Here is a 22925-nt window from a genome sequence, read left to right as displayed (position 1 = left end):
AGATCTGTTTCACAATAATGTTAATATAATTAACACTGCTGAACAGTAGACTTAAGAACTAGTTAAGATGGTCAATTTTCTGTTAAATGTATTTTGCCACTTAAAAATAAAATAAGATAACTCTTAAAAATATTTATTTATGTATTTGGCTGTGCCAGGTCTTAGTTGCGGCATGTGGGATCTCTAGTTGTGGCATGTGGGATGTAGTTCCCTGACCAGGGATCGAAACCGGGCCCCCTGAATTGGGAACACGCTACTGGACCACCAGGGAAGTCACAATAAAATAATTTTAAATATTGCATTAAAAAAAGAATGCAGTTTTTGTCCAAGAGGGTCTGCTTGATTCTCAGAATGTGGCAGCTGCTGCCAGAAGCTTCCTCTGGGCCATTGGTTTCCCAATACAAGGCACATCCCTTGGGAGGCTTCTGCCTTGGTGGCCCTTAGGCCCTAGGCTGCTTCTGAAAGAAAGTGCTGGACAAACATAATGGTCCCCAGTTCTGGTCATACCAAACTCTCCCTCAACACCGATGCTTCCCCAAACATGCTCCCTGCCGTTGTCTACAAGAAGATCAAAGAATGAAGTTTCAGTGACTCTAGGGGGAAATATTGGGCACTTCTCTTCTATGCTCTAATTTCACTTTTGCATGTTCTGTGGGAACCGCATTTTGTCGTAGCACAAATGTATCTCACAATGAGACTTTCATTTCCCAACAATGGGTTGCAATGGATTCCCACTTCAGCTGTCTTGCCTAGATAAACACACCAAAAGCAACCTAAATGTCCATCAGCAGAGGAATGGATAAAGAAGATATGGTACATATATAATGGAATATTACTCAGCCATAAAAAGAATGAAATAATGCCATTTGCGGCAACATGGATGGACCTAGAGATTGGCATACTGAGTGAAGTAAACCAGACTGAGAGAGACAAATATCATATGATATTACTTATATGTGGAATCTAAAAAAAGGGTACAAATGAACCTATTTACAAAACAGAAGTAGAGTCACAGATGTGGAAAACAAATTTACGGTTACCAGGGGGTAAGAGGGGGAAGGGATAAACTGGGAGATTGGGATTGGGAGAGTGGGATATATACATTACCATATATAAAATAGATAACTAATAAGGGCCTGCTGTATAGTACAGGGAACTCTACTCAATACTCTGTCATGGCCTATATGGGAAAATTCTGTAATGGCCTATATGGGAAAATTCTGTAATGGCCTATATGGGAAAATTCTGTCATGGCCTATATGGGAAAATTCTGTCATGGCCTATATGTATAACTGATTCACTTTGTTGTACACCTGAAATGAATACAACATTGTAAACCAACTATACTCCAAAAAAAACTTTTAAAAAAGAAAAGAAAGAAGAAAGAAAAAAACCCCCAAACGAAACACACACACCAAGAAAGAATAGTGATGTGGGCACTAGCCAGATTTAGTGTAACAGATTTCCTGTGGATAGGAGGGACTGTTAGAAATGCATTAGGGGAATTCCCTGACAGTCCAGTGGTTAAGACTCTGCTTTCACTGCAGAGGGCCTGGGTTCAATCTCTGGTCAAGACACTAAGATCCGATCCCACAAGCTGCACAGCACAGCCAAAAAAAAAAAAAAAAAAAAAGTGCATTAGGATATCTTTTCATAACTAACCTAAACGGAGTCATCAAAACTTTTGGGTGTCACCATCCTCCTAGGGGGCTGAAGAGCAGAAAAGGTACTCCACTCGGGAAAGACATTCCAGAATGTGGGGACCCAGTGGGATTACACTCACACACCGCACACCAGATTTTCCTACTATCCAGACAAGCCCGGCTGCTTCCAAAGGATCTTTGAGAAGATAAAACAGTGAATCAACCCCTGGGCACCTGCAGTTTCTCACACCAGGGAAAACCACTTGTCAGAATCCATTTTCATACCCCAAGCTGATGATTTCAAGAAATACTAAAAATTTTTTGCTTTTATTTTGCAATGTTAGTCTGTTTTGCTTTTGTAAGTCAGCTAAGACTTTTTTTAAAATGTTTTATTTTGAAATACTAATTATAGATTCACAGGAAGTTGCAAAGAAATGTATAAGGAGGTCCCGTGTACCCTTAGCTCAGTTTCCCCTGATGATTACATCTTACATAACTGTAGTACAATATCAAAGCCATGAATGTGACATTTATATGATGTGTGTGTATAGTTCTGTCATGTTATCATATGTGTAGACGTCTGTTACCATCATGGCCATCAAGATACAGAACAATTCTGTCATCACAAAGATCTCTCTTGAGCTATTCCTTCACACCCACTCCTCTCCCCTACACAATCCCTAAACTCTGGGCATCACTAATCTGTTTTCCACCTCTATAACTTTGTCATTTCAAGGATATTATATAAATGGAATCATAGCGTGTGTGACCTTTGGAGATCAGCTTTTTTTTTCACACAGTAAAATGCCCTTGAAATTCACTGAAGTTCTTGCACATATCAATAGTTTGTTCCTTTTTATTGCTGAGAAGTTTCCATGGAGTGACTGTACTATGGTTTGTTTAACCCTTTACCTAATGTAGGACATTCTGATTGTCTCCAATTTCAGGCTATTACAAATAAGGCTGCTGTGAACATTCTTGTGTAGGTTTTTGTGCAGACATAGGTTTTCATTTCTCTGGAATAAATGCCCAGGAATATAATTGCTGGGTTGTATGGTAAGTGTATGTTTAGGGGTTCTTTGTGTGTTAGTTTGTTGTCTTTTTTTTTTGCCGCACCACACGGCTTGCAGGATCTTAGCTCCCAGAGCAGGGATTGAACCCGCGCCCTCAGCAGTGGAAGTGTGGAGTCCTAACCCCTGAACCTCCAGGGAATTCCCTGTTTAGTTTTGTTTGTTTGTCTGTTTGTTTGGGCTGCATTGGGTCTTCATTGCTGCACGTGGGCTTTCTCTAGTTGCGACCATTGGGGCTACTCTTCGTTGTGGTCTGCGGGCTCTAGGCATGTGGGCTTCAGTAGTTGGGGTGCGAGGGCTCAGTAGTTGTGGCGCATGGACTTAGTGGTTTCATGGCACGTAGCATCTTCCTGGACCAGGGCTCAAACCTGTGTCCCCTGCCTTGGCAGGCGGATTCTTAACCATTGTGCCACCAGGGAAGTCCACCTGTTTAGGGTTTTTTGGTTTGTTTGTTTTTGTTTTTTTGCGGTACGCGGACCTCTCACTGCTGTGGCCTCTCCCGTTGCAGAGCACAGGCTCTGGACGCGCAGGCTCAGCGGCCATGGCTCACGGGCCCAGCGGCTCCGCGGCATGTGGGATCTTCCCGGACCGGGGTACGAACCCGCGTCCCCTGCATCGGCAGGCGGACTCTCAACCACTGCGCCACCAGGGAAGCCCCCCACCTGTTTAGTTTTTAAAGAAACTGTTAAACTATTTTCCAGAGTGGCTGGATCATTTTATATTCCCACCAGCAATGTATGAGGGATCCAGTTTCTCCACATCCTTGTTAGCATTTGGTACTGTCACTATTTTTATTTTAGCCATTCTGATAGTTGTGTGGCGATAGCTTACCCTGGGCTTAATTTTCATCTTTCTAATGGCTAGTGATGTTGAACATTTTTTCACGTGCTCATTGCCATCCGTATATCCTCCCTGGTGAAATGTCTCTTCGTGGCTTGCCCATTGTCCAGTTGGAGTGTTTGGTTTTTTTAATGTTGAGTTTTGAGAGTTCTTTATATATTCTAGATAGGAATATATCAATATCTATTCATATAGGTGATATATCCATACAGTGGAATATTACTGAGCTATAAAAAGGAATAAAGTACAGATACATGCTACAATATGGATGAACTCTGAAAACTATTCTAAGTGAAAGGAGCAAAAGGCCACATATTGTAGGATTCCACTTATAGGAAATGTCCAGAATGGGAAAATCCATAGAGACAGAAAGTAGATTAGTGGTTGCCAAGGGCTGGAGGGAGGGGGAAAAGGAATTGACTGCTAATGGGTATAGGTTTCGTTGGGGATAGTGAATATGTTCTGGAATTACGTAATGGTGATGGATGTATAACTCTGTGAATATACTCAAAACCAACAAATTGTATACCCAGAGCTTATTCAAAGTCTCCTAGAGAGGTAGAATGGATGGAGAAAAAGGCTAGGACTGAGCCTAGGGCTGCGGTCCACTTGCCAGTCATACTTTGCAATGGGCAAGTCACTGGATCTGGCCACTGAGACTTGAGTGGATTTCTCTTCTGGTAAAGACTTCTTAGCTTTTAAAATAGGACACAAGGTGGGGGTGTTTCCTCTTTTCTGGCTCTGAACATTGTCATATGCATGAGCTACTCAGAATTGAGGCCACCACGTTGAGTCATGAGGGAAACCAGCCAAAAGAAGGAGCCAACTTGCTGAAGATAGCAGAGTAGACCTGGGTCCCTGATGATGTCACTCCACTGAATTAACCAATCCTGAAATGGCCTTACCTCTGGACTTCTTTTTTTTTTTTTTTAAATATTTATTTATTTGGTTGCACTGGGTCTCAGTTGTGGCACGCAGCATCTTCATTGTGGTGTGCAGGATCTTTTAGTTGTGGCATGCGAACTCTTAGTTGTGACATGTGGGATATAGTTCCCTGACCAGGGATCGAACCCGGGCCTGCTGCATTGGGAAAGCGGAGTCCTAGCCACTGGACCACCAGAGAAGTCCCTGGACTCCTTATTAAGTGAGATAAAAACTCCTCTCTATGAGTGAGTGACTGAGATTTGCATTTTCCATTACTTGCAGCCAAAAACACTGTAACTGATAGAGTATCAAACACTTTTGAGGGAACTCTACTCAATATTTTGTATTAACCTATATGGGAAAAGAATCTGAAATTTTATATATATATATATATTCATATATATATCTGAATCACTTTTCTGTACACCTGAAATTAACACAACATTGTAAATCAACTATACTTCAATTTAAAAAAAACCCAACATTTCCTTCTTTTTATTTATTTATTTATTTTTTATTTTTGGCTGCGTTGGGTCTTCGTTGCTGCGCACAGGATTTCTCTAGTTCTGGCGAGCGGGGGCTACTCTTTGTTGTGGTGCGCAGGCTTCTCATCGCAGTGGCTTCTCTTGTTGCAGAGCACGGGCTCTAGGCGCACAGGCTTCAGTAGTTGCGACATGTGCGCCCAGTAGCTGTGGCACGTGGGCTCAGTAGTTGTGGTTCACGGGCTCTAGAGTGCAGGCTCAGTAGTTGTGGCGCCTGGGCTTAGTTGCTCCGCGGCATGTGGGATCTTCCCGGACCAGGGCTCGAACCCGTGTCCCCTGCATTGGCAGGCGGATATTAACCACTGCGCCACCAGGGAAGTCCAACCCAACATTTCTGAGATATCAAGTAACACAAGGACTATGGCAGAAACTGTCATTGTTGCCTGGTACTTTCTGTCCCTATTTACATAGTAATAGAATTCTTAGCTGGGCTATGGCTGTGAGAAGATGTTCCAGCCATAAGAGAGCAGAAGGGATGAGGTTGTGCCCCTTAAGGGAAGGAACATGCCTTCCGTGTGTCTTTTCTTTCTCTTTTCATTGGCTGTTATGGACTGAATGTGTCCCTCCAAAATTCATGTTAGAGCCCTAACCCCCAATGTGAATATATATGAATATAGGGCCTTTAGGAGTTAAGATTAAATGAGGTCATAAGAGTGGGGCCCTGATCTGACAGGATTAGTGTCCTTATAAGAAGAGATACCAGAGAGCTCTCTGAGATCCATGTGAGGACACAGTGATAAGGCAGCTCTCTGCAAGCCAGAAAGAGGGCTCTCGCTAGGAACCAAACCTTGCCAGAACCTTGATCTTGGACTTTCCAGCCTCCAGAACTGTGAGAAAATAAATTTCTATTGTTTGAGCCACACAGTCTGTGGTATTTTGTTACGGCAGCCAAGCTGACTGATACATTGGCTGAAATAAAATCATGATGGCGGAGGTTGGAGAAGCCATCTTGGACCATGAGAAGGAAGCCCTGTTGAGGGCAGCAGAGGAAGAAGAAAGAAGGAATCTGGATCCTTCACAATCGTGAGCTCTAGATCTCCTGCCAGCACTTATAGGTGAGAGATAAGAATAAATTTGGATATTGTTTAAGCCTCTGTTATTTTCTGGTAGGTTATACTACTGTTCAGCATATGTTCTCTCTCTCCTCCTCCCCACTTTTGGGAGAGGCATACTTCCCCTGCCTCATTGATAGATAACAGGCTTGGCCATATGACTTGCTGTAGACAATGTAACATGCATGAGCAGATGGGATGTGTGTCATGACCCAGCACAAGCTTTAAATGTGCTTGCTTGGTCTTTGGGGTTTCTGCCTTCATCTCCAGGAGGAGCATGCCCCAGGTAACCACTGCTCCTTTAGCTTGGGTCCTGAAATGAGGCACACACAGTGCCGACCTGAACCCAACCCACAGCCTGAAATAGAGCCTTCAGAGCCAACGTGCAGAACCATGGGAGAAAAGTAAATGTTTGTTGTAAGCCATTGCAATTGGGGGGTTGTGTGTTATGCACTCTATCCCAGCAAAAACTGATGAATACAGTTTCAGAGCTCATATTATAACTAAAACAAGGAATGAAAAAATTGTCCCTTGAATCTCATGATGTGCAGGTCACCATTGACCTGAGGAAGGGTTGTCTCAGTGACGTGCTAAGGACCAAAAGCAGATTGGAGCCAGTTGAGTAGTGAGTGAGAGGAAAGGAAATAAAGGTGGGTGAGCAGACAGCTCTTTGGGGAAGTTTGGCTGTGAGAGGGAGGAGAGGGGTAGGGCAGCAGCCAGAGTGCGGCATGGAGGCCAGTGGCAGCCATGCAGATGGTCTGCTCAGATCTCCCTCCGAGAAAGGAGCTGATGAGTCGTGTAGTCAGCTGACAGCCTCCATTTGTAGCAGCTTTGGGATCTACTGCAGCCTTTGAGCCAAGGGCACACTATTCCTGGGCATCCCCAGCCAGTGACAAAGCATGGTAGGGAGGGACTTCCCTGATGGCCCAGCGGGTGTGGGTTCAATCCCTGGTCAGGAAACTAAGATCCCACATGCCGTGCAGTGCGGCCAAAAAAAAAAAAAAAAACATGGTAGGAATACTAGGGCTGGGCCATTTCTACCCTGAAGACCCAACCGACATAGGTTGAAAGGGTTTTCTGTTGTTTGCTTTAAATGACAGGAACCGGTTTGCTTAGAAGCCCCATGGGAAGAATCCAGGTGGGAAAGAGCAACTGAACACGGGAGAGAGAAGACCCACAGATGGAGAGAGGGAGGTCCCCGAGAAGGCAGAAGGAGATGGGGTCCGGACTGCAGCGGAGCAGTTCCTCAGGCCCGGGGAGGAGAGGAGGGCTGAGTGCGGACACGTGAGGGGGTGTAGGTTTGGGAGCTAGGTGATGGCACACCTCGTATCAGAGAATTTTCTTTTTCTCAGTAGGAAGCAAGATCAGGCTCCAGAGTCAGGGAACTAAGTCCTTCGAGGATGTACAGGCTGTGTCTCCATTTTCCTCTCTTGGCCTCAGTTTTCCCATCTGCACGATAAGCAGCTTGGGTTAGACCCCTGATCCCCAAACTTGTTTGAGCCTCAGTAGATTTTCAAAAATACACTTTTGGGGGGAATCCCATCCCTCAACTGCTGGATCGGAATCTCTGGGGCGAAAGTGGTAGGGGCAGGAGTCTGTTTATATTTTTAAGTGCACCCAGGGATGATGTGAATTTGGGAACCACCCTGTGGAGGCTCTTAGGACCCCTTCAGCTCTGAGAGTTTGTGGTTCCAGCCAGAAGGTGCAGAATTCCAGCACAGCATTTGACTGAAGCTATAAACTACAGAGTAAACCACACGCCGCTACCTGTCACCTATGACTACAAAAGCGCCTGAGTCCCAAAGGTACCGGAACTTAAAAGGAACCACAATAAGGCAAAAAAATCAGCAGCAAAATCAGAGGTCCTTCCTACATGGGAAGCCTACCTCATATACTCTGGCTCCTGCAACCAGGTTTCCAAACCCCCGGGTGGGATGGGTTTGGACATGGTCAAGGGGGAGTCCCAGGCAACGGAACTAAGGGTTGAATCAGGGCTGTCGCAGGAGAGACAGGGATGCTTTTGGCTGCCCTGCCAAGGGGTGGAGGCCTATCCAGGCCTTTCTGAAACCTGAACCCTGGGGTGGGGGAAGGGGGAGGAGGGGCTGCCTGGCCCTGAGAGTCCACGCCTGCCCCCCAACCCCAGAGCTCCTCCTCTGCCCGGTGCCCCTTCTGGGGGCTGCTCCAGACACTGCAGGCCACCTTCACTCTCCCTTTGCCTCCCTCTGCCCCTAAGGTCGGGTGGGGACAGGCTGGGACCACCAGCCAGCTCCATGGACGGGAGACTTTGCCTCTGCTCACCTCCCAGCTTTGGAAAGAAAAGAAGAAAGGTCTGTGTTGATCTGCATCTGGGGGATCCTTCCCAGTCCTAAACTTCTGGAGGCAGAAAAAGTGATTTGACCTCGGACTGACTATAGAAGAAGGAACAGAAAGAGCCTAGAACCTTCCCCCAGGTATGAATTCTTCCCTTTTGCTGGCGTGTGTGAGTGTGAGTGTGTGTGACTAGTTTTCCACTGGACAGATGTGGAGTTGTCCTTGATGATCTCCGGGGCCCCTTCTGACTGCTTCAGTGCTGTGATTCTGCAGCCTTAACCTTCATTCAGTCTCCTTGGTACCCACCCTGTGCCAGGTGCTACCGTTGGGTAAGCCCTGGTCCCTGCTCTCGAGGGTCCCCAGTCTAAACGGGGAAACAGTAATCATAATAACAGCTACCACACTTATGGTGGGCCAGGCTCTGGGCTAAACTTTTTATTAGCTCATGTATCCTAGCAAGAACTGTAAGAGGTAAGTGCATTACTAGCCCCATTTTACAGATGAGGACAGCGAGGCGTGGCAAGATGTGCTCATACAGCTAGTGAGTAGATGGTGGAGCGGATTCTTGTAACCACTGTGTGTGCTGCCTGCCCTGAACAGTGAAGAAACAGTTCAGGGCAACAGGTGCACTGCTACAGGGTAGGGAGGGAGCCACAATCCACGAGGGCAGGGAATGGTTAAGCCTCATTTTGACCAAGGTTCCCAGGGTGTAAGGCGGGAGCAGTTTTGGGGACCAAGCTAGGAGCTAGAGATAAGGCAGGTTCCACAAGGCCCACTGAGAGCTCTAGGGTCAGCCAGGACTTGAGATCAGTGGCGGTCAGGATCGGGGGTCCTCCTCCCTCACTCCTGGGCCACGGTGGCAGGGGATAGAGAGGGGGTACTTCAGAATTCCCAGCCAGGTTCCCTGGGAGCTGTGTGTCCCCATACTCACAGAGCAGGGGCTTCCCTGACCTGGGGGGCCAGTGTTCCAACAGCCTGAGAGATGGGTGGCCCCAAGGCCTGGGAGGCAGGGGAAGGCCCAGATCACAGTGGATTCCCCTCAGCAAAGATGGGACCATGGTTCCCCCCTCCTCACAGCTCTCGACTCCCATCTCCCAGCTGTCCCCAAGAACACAAAAGCTGATTATTCCACTGGGGGCTGTACTGGGCCCCATGAATGGAGTATTGAAAACCCTGTGTCCACATCCAGATAGGTTTTCATCCTCTTCCCAAGCAGACTGTTTGTATGCCAGGATGGAAGCAAAGCCAGGGAAAGATGGGGGGGTGGGCGGGTGCGTTCCGGCTGAGAGGGGCACCCATGTCCCCCGGGAACCTGGCTCTCAGTATGTCCCAAACAGAACCATCTTCTAAACCAGCCGCCAACCGTCCAATCATAGTCCACACACTGGGATGCTGGTTACATGGTGCGAATGTTTACTGAGCTCTGCACTTACGATTTATGCACTTTTTGGTTTGTAAACCTCAATCCAAAATTAAAAAAAAAATCCCAAATGGCATTTACTCTCCCAGCCCTATACCATTCTTGCATATTTGTGACTCGTGGGAACTGTATTTCCTTGATGTTTTTTCTTTTTTAATTTTTATTTATATTAGCTGTGTGGGGTCTTAGTTGCGGCACGCGGGATCTTCGTTGTGGCATGCATGCGGGATCTAGTTCCCTGACCGGGGATCAGACCCGGGTCCCCTGCATTGGGAGCGCAGGGTCTTACCCACTGGACCACCAGGAAAGTCCCTGATGTTTTTTCTTTAAATTAACTTTTTTTTTTTCTGATTTCAATTAACTTTAGGGAATTCCCTGGTGGTCCAGTGGTTAGGACTCAGCGCTTTCACTGCCATGGGCCTGGGTTCAATCCGTGGTCGGGGAACTAAGATCCCGCAAGCTGCGGTGCAGCCAAAAAAATAAAATTAAATAAATTAAATTAACTTTAAAGGGAAACTTTATGTTGTTCCAGATAAACGAAAAGCCAGAATCCTTTGCCATAAATAGAAGGCAGTGTAAAAGAAAAAATAAATGAAAATGAAACAGTAAATGTCATCTATCTCCCCCCAAAATGATGTGGGTTGCCTCCAGTGGCACAAACACCCTGCTTTGGGATGTGCTGCCCTGGAGGAAAAACTCTGAGCCTTTGGCACAGCCAGGCAGACCTGTCTCGGTTTGGGATCAGACAACCCTCCCACCCCTTGCTTTCATACACCCTCTGCTCCAGCCAGACCTAACTCCTCACGAGGAGTTTCCATCTGTGTTTCTGTCCTCATCCTCCAGCTGCCGCCTCCACTCAGAATACGAAACCCAAGTGGAAATGTCACGCCCCCACCCCTCACCGAAGCTCTACCTGGGCCCTTCCAGCTGGAAGAAGTGAAGGGGAACCTTTAATTCCAGAAGTTCCAGCTGTGACTTCTCCACCACCCTTTAATGGGACCCTTGGAAAGGCCATCCACTGGCTGGACGCGTAAGGACATGGAGATGCAAGTTGGTCCCCAGCCTGATGAGAAGAGCCGGGGATGGAGGCCGGGAGACAGGAACGCTGCCACTTCCCCCCTCACCCCTGTCCTGTCCTTCCTCCTCCTCTTGCCACTGGGTGAGTGCCCCCCTCCCCCCATTTCCCCTTTCTGGCTCTGAGGTTTCCCAGTTGTAAAATTACGGTGGGAGGTTGCCTGTAAAGGAGGTGGTTTTCAACATTCCCTCCAGCTCTGACATTTGCCCAGGTTTGATGAAAGCTAAGGTCTGAGTTGGGGGAGTGGAAGGCTCAGTGCTAAAGGTGAGGGCTCAATGTACACAGAGTATGGGCAGTTAGGATATTGGAAACAGGCAAGGAGGGAAAGGGCATGGGCTCACCAATGGCTGTTGGAAAGCCAACTGGTGGAACAGATGCAATCAAACAGCCTAGGGGCTATCCTAACTTAGGAAAGAAGAAACTGACTCTTAGTTGCTTCATCTGTAAAATGGGTACACTAGTACATGCCTCAGAGGTTGTAAGGATTCTTTCTCTGACCTAAGGTATGTGGCTGTGTCTGAGAATTCTGTGCACAAATGAGGGGCTATTATGGGTATTCAATTTCCCATGCTAGGCCAGTTTCCCTCTCAGTCCACGTGCTCAGAATTGTATGGTGAGGGAGAGTGTGGTTGTCCGGGTTAGAATTCCAGCTCTACCTTTTATTTGCGGAACGGCCTTGAGCAAGTTACCTAACTTCACTAAACCTGAAGTTTCCCCTTCTGCAAAATCCAAGCTGCCTCATAAGTTGTCCTAATGAGTAAGTGAGTCAGGCCACATAAAGCAATGAGCACAGTACCTGACATACACATATGTGAGAGCCGAACCAGAAGGACTTCTACAGGTAAACCTTTGGGGGGAAGTCAGAATGAATCCCAAAGGTAATTTACACACTTAAGGCAGAGCTACTGAGCACCTGGGGAGTAACAGGCTCTGGGCAGGGGGCTCTGGGGGAGACCGAGATGAGACAGACATGGCCACATCACCGGGCAGAAGGCCTGGAAAAGGGTATGTATACGGTGCCCAGGTATTCAGAGGAAAAGGAGAGCACTTCTAGCTGAGAGCTCCAGGAAGGCTTCCCATAGGAGGTGGCTCGATCTGCAGGGCTGTAATGAGCTGGGCTAGCAGAGGAGACTGCAGGGTTAAAGACCTGGAGACAAGACTGATGGGAAATTAAGAAGTAAGGAGAAGCGGATCAGAAGATCCTAGAAGACTTTGTAGAGAAAACTTAGGTTCTGGGACTCCTGCAGGAAAAGGGGAGTCTTTGAGGAATTCAGCAGTGGAGTGGGATAAGCTGCGCTGACATGTGTCTCAGGCAGATCTCTCTGGCGTGGCCCATGGACCAATGGGCGAGGGATGAAGCAAGGAAACCAACTGGGGCAGTCAGGGGCTTTGGAAAAGCAGGGGTAGTGAAGAGGAGGGGGATGATGGTGGGGACCATGGGTGGAAGAGGGGGGGCTGTGTTCCCAGGGCCAGGCAGCCAAGGGAGGGGGCTGAGGGGGCCAATGCTCTTCCTCACTCTGTTCCAGCCAGCACCCTACAGCCCACCTCACTGCCCTTTCCAGGTAGGTGCCCCTGCCCCTCCCCCCCACCCTCCCCCCTGCTCCCGAGGTACTCAGATGCTCAGACAGAAGACCCAGGGAATAATGACTAACCAGCCCTCCATTATTCTAGAGGCCCCCAAAGGGATTGCTCTAGTCTCCCCATTTTACAGAAAGGGAGAAATAAGTCCCAGGAGGGCCTGATCCCAAGGACCCCACAGCTTCAGGGCAAGGCGGAGGCACCCTCTCGTTTGGGCCCACTGATTCCCCCCGTGCCAGCTTAACCCACTCCACAGAGCTGAGGCTGGTGGGGGGCCCGAGCCGCTGCCGGGGACGCCTGGAGGTCCTGCATGGCGGCTCCTGGGGCAGCGTCTGCGACGACGACTGGGACGTGGTGGACGCCAATGTGGTGTGTCGTCAGTTGGGCTGTGGCCTGGCTCTGCCCGTGCCGCGGCCCCTCGCCTTCGGCCAGGGCCGTGGCCCCATCCTGCTGGACAACGTGGAGTGCCGTGGGCAGGAAGCTGCGCTGAGCGAGTGTGGCAGCCGAGGCTGGGGCGTCCACAACTGCTTTCACTACGAGGACGTGGCTGTCCTGTGTGACGGTGAGCAGGACAGTCTGTGACCCGGAAGGGCAGACAGGCTGGCAGGCAGCAGGGCTTCCCAGCGGTAAGAATGTTCCAAAGAAGAAGACCGAGCCAGCAGCTGCAGTGCACGGCGTTGGGGAAGCACCCCAGCCTGGCTGTCAGAGCCTGGGCCCCAGCAGTGCTCTGGCTCATTGTGTGACCTCTGCTGAAAAACAGCATTACTGCTTCCATGGAGGGCCTTGATTATCCCAGCAGAGCCCTCTTCCCATTTCTAAAACCAGACAATTGGGGTCAACACTGGCGGTGAGGCCCGCTTGGTGTAGAGCTGCAACAAATCTCTGAGAGGCTTTGACCTTGAGAGCAGTAGTTCAGGTTTTCAAGAAAATCAGCTGGAGGGCTCATTAAAACACAGATGGTGAAAAAAAAAAAAACACAGATGGTGGCCCCATGCCAGAGTTTCTGATCCTGCATCTGGGGTGGAGCCTGAGAATTTGCATTTCTAACAAGTTCTCAAGTGATGTGATGCTGCTTTAAGAACTAAAAGAACTGAGAGCCAAACGAAATCCTCTAAAGCTACTGCTTTCAGGACTCAGGTGGCCCTTTCTCCTCTCATACCCCAGATTTCCTAGTTTTGACCCTTTGTGTGGCCAGAGGCCCTGAGGGCAGGTACCTTAGGGGTCCATGCCCTGCCCCTCACATACCTGTGTTTGTGAGGATGGAGAACAGAAAACTCCATATTCTCCTCCCTTCCACCCTGCTTCTTTCCCAGAATTCTTGCCCACGCAGCCCCCAACAAGGAAAGTGTTAACCAGTAGGGCACTCCCTACAACTCCCCAGAATGGAAAAGGTAAGTAAAGGCAATGTGGGGGACCACCTGGGTCTTAGGAGAGGGATCCAGGGAGGAATATCCCAAACCCTACCCTAGGCAGTGGGAAGTGAGGGATTACTGATGGGTGAGTTTGGTCAGTCCTTCATCCCGCCCTGCCCCTGCACCCCCTCAGGCCACTCACCATCTGGACAGGGAAAGAAGATTCATTCTAGTGGGATGATAAAAATAGTCAGCACAAGGTTGGAGAAAATAAGAGAGGTGGGGGCTGAAGCTTAATCTAATGGGAGAGTCCGATATTCACAGAAATGCTGATAATGATGTAGAACAACAAAATGAAAAGTTCCCTTAAAGAAAGACAGATAAAAAGGCAAGAAAATCCGGAGGAGGAAGAAGATCCCATTCATCAGAAATCAGGGAGGGTTTCCTGGAGGAAGAGTTGTTGGTGCTGTACCTGGGAAGATGAGAAGGCTTTCACCGCAGTACTGTTAGAAATGAGGAATCAGCACATCCTAGATGGTTAGCAGAGCATGGATGGACAAGGGCAGGGAGGGTTGCTTTTAGGCAGGAAATGACACAGTCATAGGGTTCTGTCCTCAGATCCCACAAAGCACCCCCAATCTAGACTCTGAGGAAGCAGTGCCTTGGGGGTAAGTGGGTGAGCAGCTCCTCCTAGGTTTTAAGCCCTGGGACACCATGCACTGTGGGTATGCGGAGGGCCTGGGGCAATAAGGAAGAACTTTGGGTTGGGATGGGCAGCAAAGCCATGTGGGAGATGCTCCTTGTCCCCCCACCCCCATTACCAGGTGAGGGCAGCGTGCGCCTGGTGGGGGGCGCGGGCCCGTGTCAGGGCCGAGTGGAGATCCTGCACGGTGGCCTGTGGGGCACCGTGTGTGACGATGACTGGGGGCTGCCGGACGCCACCGTGGTCTGCCGCCAGCTAGGCTGCGGGGCGGCCCTGGCAGCCACCACCAACGCCTTCTTCGGCTACGGCACGGGGCACATCCTGCTGGACAACGTGCACTGTGAAGGAGGCGAGCCCCGTCTGGCAGCCTGCCTGAGCCTGGGCTGGGGGGTGCACAACTGCGGCCACCACGAGGACGCCGGCGCGCTCTGCGCAGGTGCGGATTTCGGGGGCGGGGCCGGTGGGCGGGGCGGGGCCGAGTCCTGAAGTAGGAGGAGGTGGAGTGGGGCCTGGGAGGGGACCGGGATGTTGACTGTCTTGGTGTTAACCTGAGCTCTTTCAAGAAGGCCCCCGAATTAGTTTTAATTTCTCAGTACTGCTCTAGAAGTGCCTCCGAACATCCTAGTAGACTCCACAGGTATGTAATACTGCAGTATTACCTCACCAATACTCCAGAATTGTCTAACAGTACTCCAAAAATGCCTTCGGAATTTTCCACCACTTTCTAAGTACTCTTTATGGAATACTTCAGAGTAAAGTAATAGTCCTCTAGGATCGCTCCAGAGATACTCCAGAATTCTCTCATTGACACCCAGGTATGTCCCCAGAATTCCCTAGCCATCTGTAATCCTGATTCTCTTATAATAGTAGTTCTTCTCACCTGGTCCCTCTCCCATACTGAGAGGTTTTCTGAAGTAGGAATAATAGGGCTGTTAATGGCATTTCACAAATGGACTCCATTCTACCAGATATAAAGTGCTTGCCCATGCCTCACAGCTAACCAGGGGGCATCATCCCCAATTTACAGATGGGAAAGCTGAGGCCCAATGAGGCAGAGTGAGTCCTGGCAAAGCCTCAGCTAACCTTGCTGCATGATCTTGGGTATGCCCCTTGCCCTTTCTAGTCTTATTATTTTATCTGTAAATGGGGATAGTGAGTTTTGTTCTGCAAGCCCCTCAGGACTGTGCATGGCCCTCCCTGTTGGGCAAGGCCTTCTTTATCTCCCCATCTTGGACACACATTGGGCTTCTGGGAGCACTGGAGAGAAATGAAAGCACATCTGTGAATGCCTGTATAAACCGTGAAGTGTACACCTAGGCAGCACAAATAAATTGCAAGAACTGGCAAAGTGGGGCAGACTTCCTTGGACCCCAGTTGGGACTAAGCCCCCAGCTCTGAAAGTAAAATCTGTTGTCTTCTCCAGGGAGACCCTCCCATCCTCTCCGAGAGCCCAAGGCTGACCAGGAAACAGAACCTTGGCCTCTGACCCTAATCCCTTCTCTGACTCCTACTCTAGTCCTGGGGCACCTGGCTCTCACAGCACTGCCACCGTTGGGCACAAGAGCGGACTGGGCCTGGCACACAGAGCCGGAGGGTAAGGAGCCCAGCCCACCAGGCTGGAATGGTAGGGGCAATGGTAGGTGGGCAGGGCTGGGAATTGGGAAGACTGTTCTGGACTCAGGGGGAGGGGGCCCGGGCTAGCAGGCCAGGGCTTTTGGCCAGACGGTAAAGAGGTGGGTGAGAGAACAGATGAGCAGGTGGAGCAAGGGTGAAATCCAGAGCTCTGAACAGTTCAGCAGGGTGGGAGGAGGCACTTCCTCAAAGCTCTGAAATAAAACTTGGGTTGGGGCTGAGGTTGGAAATTGAGAGGCCTTGTGAGAAGTGAGATATAACTTGAATGAAGGGTCGAAGTACATTTGCAATTAGGGCTGGACCTATCATTGGGATCGAAATTAGGATAATGCCTGGAAGTAGGATTTGGTTTATTCCCTTCAAGCTTCCTGAGGACCCCACCACAGCATACAACATGGTGACGCTAGGATTGAGGCTGAGTGGGGTGCAGGTGTGGTAAGAGTTGGGGCATCTCAGTAGACGCGCCCTGTGCCCTGCTGCAGGCCAGAAGCCCTCTTTGTCCCCTTCAAATGCTCTAGATACACTGTCTCTGCAGCTACAGGAGTTGGTGCCCTGCCTTCCAGGGAGCCGGCACTGTTCACCACAGCGGCCTGGGCGGCGGGGAAGAAAAGTAAGTGTCAGGGCCGGGGTTCCGTTGTGGGTGGAAGAGGGTGGGGCCGGGGCTCTGCCCCGGAGCCGATGGCCCCAGCCCAGCCCCTCTGGCCGCGGGCCTGTGCGCCCCGCAGGCGGGCGGCTGCGGCTGGTGGGCGGCCCGAGCCCGTGCCGCGGCCGCGTGGAGGTGCTATACGCCGGGGGCTGGGGCACCGTGTGCGACGATGACTGGGACTTCGCGGACGCGCGCGTGGCCTGCCGCGAGGCGGGCTGCGGGCCGGCGCTGGGTGCCACGGGCCTCGGCCACTTCGGCTACGGCCGCGGCCCCGTGCTGCTGGACAACGTGGGTTGCGCCGGCACGGAGGCCCGCCTGAGCGACTGCTTCCACCTGGGCTGGGGCCAGCATAACTGCGGCCACCACGAGGATGCGGGCGCGCTCTGCTCAGGTAAGGCCGCTGCAGGACCACGTATGCACGGCAGCACGGGCGAAGCCGAGCGCCATCTGAGGAATGGGGGGGCGGGGGGGCGGCGGGGTGCCGAGCGCAGGCGCTTACTGCGACACGGGCGGGGCCTGCTGTGAGATGGGCGGGACCGGCGCAGGCGCGTACAGAGGCGCGGGCGGGATGACGCAGGCTCTGGGGAACGGGCGGGGCCTCGCGCAGGCACGCTCTGCGGCGCGGGAGGGGCGGGGTCTGTTGGGAAATGGGCGGGGCCGAGCGTCAGAGCTCGCCGAGGCACTACGGCGTGAGCGCCGCGGGAGAGGATTCACGCTCCGCAGGCAGAGGCGGAGCCCACCATCGGCGCGCTCTGCGGCTGCGCGGCATGAGCGGGGCCGCGAAGGGAGCGCCCTCTGCTGCAGTGAGGGGCGGGGCCCGAGGTGAGAGGCCGAAGTCCACTGGTAAAGTGTGGCAGAACCTGTGACAGACAGGCGTGGCCGGGGAGGTTTTGTTCTGCTGCGTCAAGGACCCGAAAAACTGTAGTTAGCAGGGAGAGTTGATCAGCTTTCGGGGAGCAAGCGTTTGACCCTTGGTGGGAGTCAATGGAAAAGGGGTGTTTGCAGAGTCTGACACATTTAAAAATGCGTCTCTTTATTGATTGCTTTGGGAATCGGTATTTTCGCCCTTGTTTGGTGTCCTGGTAACCTTGGCCACAAAGGGTTCTGCTTTGGGCCCCAGGGTGAAAGAAGCACAACCCACGTTTCTGTACCAAGGAGCGGGGACCTATGAAGTCCTTTCTGACCCTAAATCAGTCCTCCCTTGGAGGGTAAGAGGTGACCTGGCCTCAAGGGACTTGTTCCCCAGTGTGACAGCCACCTGTTTCTTTATCCTTGCTGAGCCAGGCCCAGATGAGCTAGTCCAGCAGGACGGTGCTGAGACCACCCAGGTGCCCACTCCTCGGCCCAGGGACGGTAGGTGTCCACCGTCCCTAAGAGTGAAGTGGAGGCATCAGGATACGAAGGACCAGATTTGGAAGGAGGTCACAGCCCGGGGTTACACAGCAGATTTGCACCAGGTCCTGGAGCCTTTGTCCTTCTGCGAGAGTCTCAGGCCTCATTAATAGAGGCATGATGTCCAGAAAGAGGGAGGTGGGTTTTAAGCTAGAGTCATCTAGAGGTTTCTAGAGTTGGGACCAAAATAAAGGGATGGGCTCCTGTCCTCAGGAGAGCAATGAAAGAATTCAGACTTTAGTCTGGGGAGTCCAGGGAGGAGGGGAGACGATGATGATAGAGAGGAGCCCTGGGTCTGAGGTATTGGGATTGTGAACAGAGAACTAAGGAGAGAGCAGACATGAAACTCCCAGCATGCAAAGAGCGCCCCACAAAGGCTTGTGCACATTATTCTATCTTGAGATGCAGTCTGGACCGATGCCCATCTTATTTTAATCTCCTTTGTCTGCCTTCGTCCAGTGGTTCCCAGGGCACTGCTGTGTCCCAAACCACCACCCTTTGCCTCCTCTAACTACCCCTTACCTGGCCTAGCTTGGGAGTGGCCTGGCCTGGGCCAGCCCCTTTCAGCCCCAGACCTTGTCTCCCCACAGGGCACTTACGTCTGGCCAATGGAGCCCACCGATGCGAGGGCCGTGTAGAGCTTTTCCTAGGGCAGCAGTGGGGCACTGTGTGCGATGATGCTTGGGACATGCGGGCAGCCGGCGTCCTGTGTCACCAGCTGGGCTGTGGCCAGGCCCTGGCAGCCCCTGGTGAGGCCCACTTTGGCCCAGGCCGAGGCCCTATCCTCCTGGACAATGTCAAGTGTCGTGGGGACGAGAGTGCCCTGCTGCTCTGCTCTCACATCCGCTGGGATGCCCACAACTGTGACCACAGTGAGGATGCCAGTGTCCTGTGCCAGCCATCGTGACCCAGCCCACTCTGCAGACCACTTCTGGGAGCCTACTGTGGCCTGCCCCTCTTCCTTCAGGAAGTCCTCCTCCTGTGACAACTGCAGTTCACTCTGCCCTTCCCTCCCCTTGCCTGGGAGAGAGCCTGCCCAGATGGTATAGTCCTGCCTGAGGGAGCCTGGCTCTATCCCATCAACTTAGTGTGTGACCTCACCTGTCATTACCTGCTGTGGGCCCATTTCAATGAAAACTCCTACTTTCTGCTCAGCTAAAACAGAAACTGGTGGGAAGGGAAGAACTCCTAACTTTCCTCTTTGGTGGGACTCCTGTTACAATACCCTTAACCCAGCCTTCCTTAACCCTGGTCCAGGAGGTTCAGGTGCTCTCTGTAAATGGGGTATCTCTTTTCCCCCCACCCATCTGGGGATCCTCAAGAAGAGGGGAAGGCAAGAGAGGCCTACAGCTCTTACCTTAGACTGGCCTGGGGCTGCAGAAGGACCTGGGTCGTTGCCCTGGCCTGCTCTGTGAGGGCCTGGACTCAGATGGTGCTTGGCTGGACAAGGGGACCGGAGGGGCCAAAGCAGGGACAGTGGCCCCTCCCTGCAGCTGGAACCAGCAACTTGATTTATGCTGCTCCCACCACAGAGCCTCCACTTTGCAGAAGCAAAGAACCCTGGGGGCCTGTAGCCACCCGTTCATAGGTGCCAAGTCAATAAAGCATTGTCCCCCCTGTCTTTTAACCGAGGTCAATGTTTGGGCATAAGTGCGTTGTTTGTGGCAGCAGGGAAGACTCTGGTTAGGACTCTCTGGAGGAAACCTGCCTGGGGTGGAGGGCAGTTCAAGAGCATCATCAGAGAGCTTTCGGCGGGCCCATCACGTCCTGGAAATGCTGACTCACAGTGTCAGGCCAGGAAGGCCCCTAAAGGGTCCCCTAGCCCATCCCCATTTTCCTTTTACATACACAGAATCCTAAAGGAAGGGGTCTGCTCAAAGGCACATAGCAAGGGTCCCTAGAAGAGAAAAAAATTGAGACGAGGCAGAAAGGATGATGGAGGAGAGTAAAGCAGCATTGGGGCTTCCCCAGGGGCTGCTCTTGAGGTACCTCACCTGGCGCCCCAGGGCCAGAGGGAAGTGAGGGATCCTGCCAGAGCCTCTCTCAGCCCCCCGGTGGCTGACTTGCCAGTAGCAACTGTCTGACGTCAAACCCCCGCCCTCCACATAGCCTGCAGGCTCTGTATGAGTTTCCTATCCCTGCCGTAACAAATTACTATAAATTTAGTGGCTTAAAACAAATTTATTATCTTCCGGTTCACAAGGTCACGAGTCTGAAATGGGTTTCCCCGGGCTCAATTCGAGGTGTTGGCAGGGCAATATTCTTTCTAGAGGATCCAGTGGGGAATCCTTTTCCTTACCTTGTCCAGCTTCTCCAGGCTGCCTGCGTTCCCTGCCTGCTCACAACCTCCTTCCAGCCAGCATTGCATCACTCTGACCCCAGCGTCCATCGTCTCATCTCTTTTTCTGATTCTTCTGCCTCCCTCTTCCATCCTCGAAGGCCCTTTGTTATTATATTAGGCCCACCTGGATAATCCAGGATCATCTTCCCATCTCAAGGTCCTTAATTTAACCGTGTCTGCAAAATCTTTTTAGCTACGTAAAGGAGCATTTTCACCAGCTCCAGGGATTAGGACTTGACCTCTTGCGGCGGGGGGGGGGGGGCGGGAATTATTCTGCCTCCCACAGGCTCCAAACCCAAGTCCTGGCTGCCAGCCAAAGAGTGAGGCAGACACTTAAGCTCCAAACTCCATCAGCTCTTGGCAGTATTGGTTTTGTCTCCATTTGTCGGGGAGCTCTGTGACCCACTGTGTCATTGGAGGGATGAGGGCTGGAGGAGTGAAAGGAATGAAAATGCTTAAGAATTCAGGGAGTCGGGGCAGAGGGACAGGGATGCTGTAGCTGCCCTCAGCCCCTAGACCTCAGTGCAGCACACTCAGATTCTGCTTAGCCTGTGGTCATTGCCACTCCAGCCACATCCACACTCGAGTGTGCCTCTCTATTGTCTTGAGATGTGTCACGGCTTCCCACCCCTGGACTCCCCTTCCTCATCTAAACAAAGTGCTTTTATCAATGCTCAACTAAAGGGAAGTATTAGCATCCCTTTTTACAGACAGGGACAACTGAGGCTCAGAGCGGGGAAATGACTCGTACAAGTTCGCAGAGGAGACCCAGGACCAGAAGTTAAGATTCTTGATGCCCATTACTGGGCACCAACATGTCCAGTTCTTCCCCTTCCTGGCATATGGTAGATTTGTACTTCCCTGTCCTCTTGAAGCAAGGCATGGCATGTTGACACGCTTTGGCTGATGAAATGTGAGTGGAAGTATCCCCCTCAGGCAGGAGCCTTCAAGGACCCAAGCACTGTCTGCCAAGTTCCTTTCCTTCAAGGTGACCAGTGACATTCCAGGTGGTGGAGGCTCCATCAGTCTGGGTCCCCACCTGGAGAAAAGCTTCCATTGACTCAAGATGGGCAGGTAGAGTGAGTGAGAAATCTGAGTTTGGGGGTGGTTTACCATAGCAGCGTAACCTAGCCCATCCTGAGTGAGACACCGAGGCTCCTAAGTTTTTCTCTGTCCTGTGGGGCCTACCTGAAACCTGTTTTCCAGACAGTTATCAAAGCTGTTCTGCTGTCTGTTTTCTGTGGTTCTGTGTACACTTTGGTGTTCTGTGGGCCAGAGCCTACTGGGTTTGGGAACACGCAGATAAATAAGGGTTTTTGCCCTTGAGAAACTCACAGAATAATCCAAATGCTGACTAGAGCGCCCTGTGCGCTCCTGAAACTCAACCTGTGACACTTAGAACTTCATCACCTACACCTAAACCTGGGTTTCCCTGTTTAGGAAGTAACACTACCAAGCACTAGCTTAAGCTGGAAATCTGGGTGTTATCCCCAACAGTCCCCACCCTTGAAAAACGAATTAGTCATTAAAGTCTACTGATTCTACCTCCCAAACACTGCTGGAATATGTTCGTTTCTCTTACCATTTCTTCTCTTACATTTCTTTCATGGCCTCTTCGCTGCCTCACTGTCTCCAATCCATTCCCCATACCGCAAGAGCAGTGAATTGTCTAATGTTGACAAATCTGATTGTGCCACTCCGCTGCTTAAACCCCTTCCATGGCTCGCCAGTGTTTTCCTCAGCAACCTAGCTCAGTCTACAAGGTCCTGCAACAGCCTGGTTCTACTTGTGTTCGACATCATCCCTTACCACTTGCTGCCAGGCTCTTGCCAGGCTGAACTACTTTCAGTTCCTCTAGTGTCTGGGCTTTCTTCCCACCGGGCCTCTGCACATGCTGTTCTCTCTGCCTGGAATACACGTCACCCTCTCCCCTCCTTCCCTTTGGTCAACTCTTATTTAGCCTCATGTCTCAGCTTTCATTTTCTCCAGAGGCCTTCACGGATACCCCCTCCCCCACCCACGGTCTGGACTAGGAGCCCCCATCACACCCTGTACCTCCCCAGTGACAGCACTCACCCCTACATCACAGCAGACTGCTGACTTAGCTGTGTCTTCCACCAGCCCAGGGGAGCTGGGAGGGCTGGGGCTGGGTCTGTTGTGCTTGACTTTGCACGTAGGACCTCATACATGGCAGGTGCTCAAATAATATTTGTCCAGTGAACGGAGGACATGAACAAGTATTTCTGGAGCACCTGTGTGCTAGTCTGAGCACCGTGCTGGACTCTGGGGCTGCAGAACAGGAAGAGATCTAGACCAGTTACTGTTTGCATGGCCCAGAGATTACCTTCAAAAGAAGACCCATGATAAGCCATTGAACAAATCAATAGCGAAGAGAGTCTGAGCTA

At 51.1% G+C, this 22925-nt stretch overlaps 1 protein-coding gene across 2 annotated transcripts; it reads left to right on the top strand.

Moving 5' to 3' along the window:
- Window positions 1-10605: 10605 nt before the first annotated feature.
- Window positions 10606-19800, top strand: SSC4D (scavenger receptor cysteine rich family member with 4 domains). 2 transcript variants are annotated; one of them, XM_004268820.3, is made up of 10 exons: window positions 10606-10960; window positions 12403-12438; window positions 12711-13016; window positions 13768-13845; window positions 14631-14945; window positions 16026-16103; window positions 16677-16751; window positions 16867-17178; window positions 18072-18140; window positions 18770-19800. In XM_004268820.3, the coding sequence occupies exons 1-10, from the start codon at window positions 10795-10797 to the stop codon at window positions 19084-19086; spliced, it is 1752 nt and encodes a 583-aa protein (XP_004268868.1). In that variant the 5' UTR covers window positions 10606-10794; the 3' UTR covers window positions 19087-19800. The 2 variants fall into 2 exon arrangements, 1 of the variants encoding a protein (XP_004268868.1); XR_007472143.1 differs by lacking the exons at window positions 10606-10960; window positions 12403-12438; window positions 12711-13016; ... (2 more) ...; window positions 16867-17178; window positions 18770-19800 and adding an exon at window positions 15160-15324 and having other exon boundaries at window positions 15933-16751; window positions 18072-18169.
- The last annotated feature ends 3125 nt before the right edge of the window (window positions 19801-22925 follow it).

This window comes from Orcinus orca, chromosome 16 (genome assembly GCF_937001465.1).
Source record: "Orcinus orca chromosome 16, mOrcOrc1.1, whole genome shotgun sequence".
Taxonomy (NCBI): domain Eukaryota; kingdom Metazoa; phylum Chordata; class Mammalia; order Artiodactyla; family Delphinidae; genus Orcinus; species Orcinus orca.
This window is presented reverse-complemented; position numbering and strand designations above follow the sequence as displayed.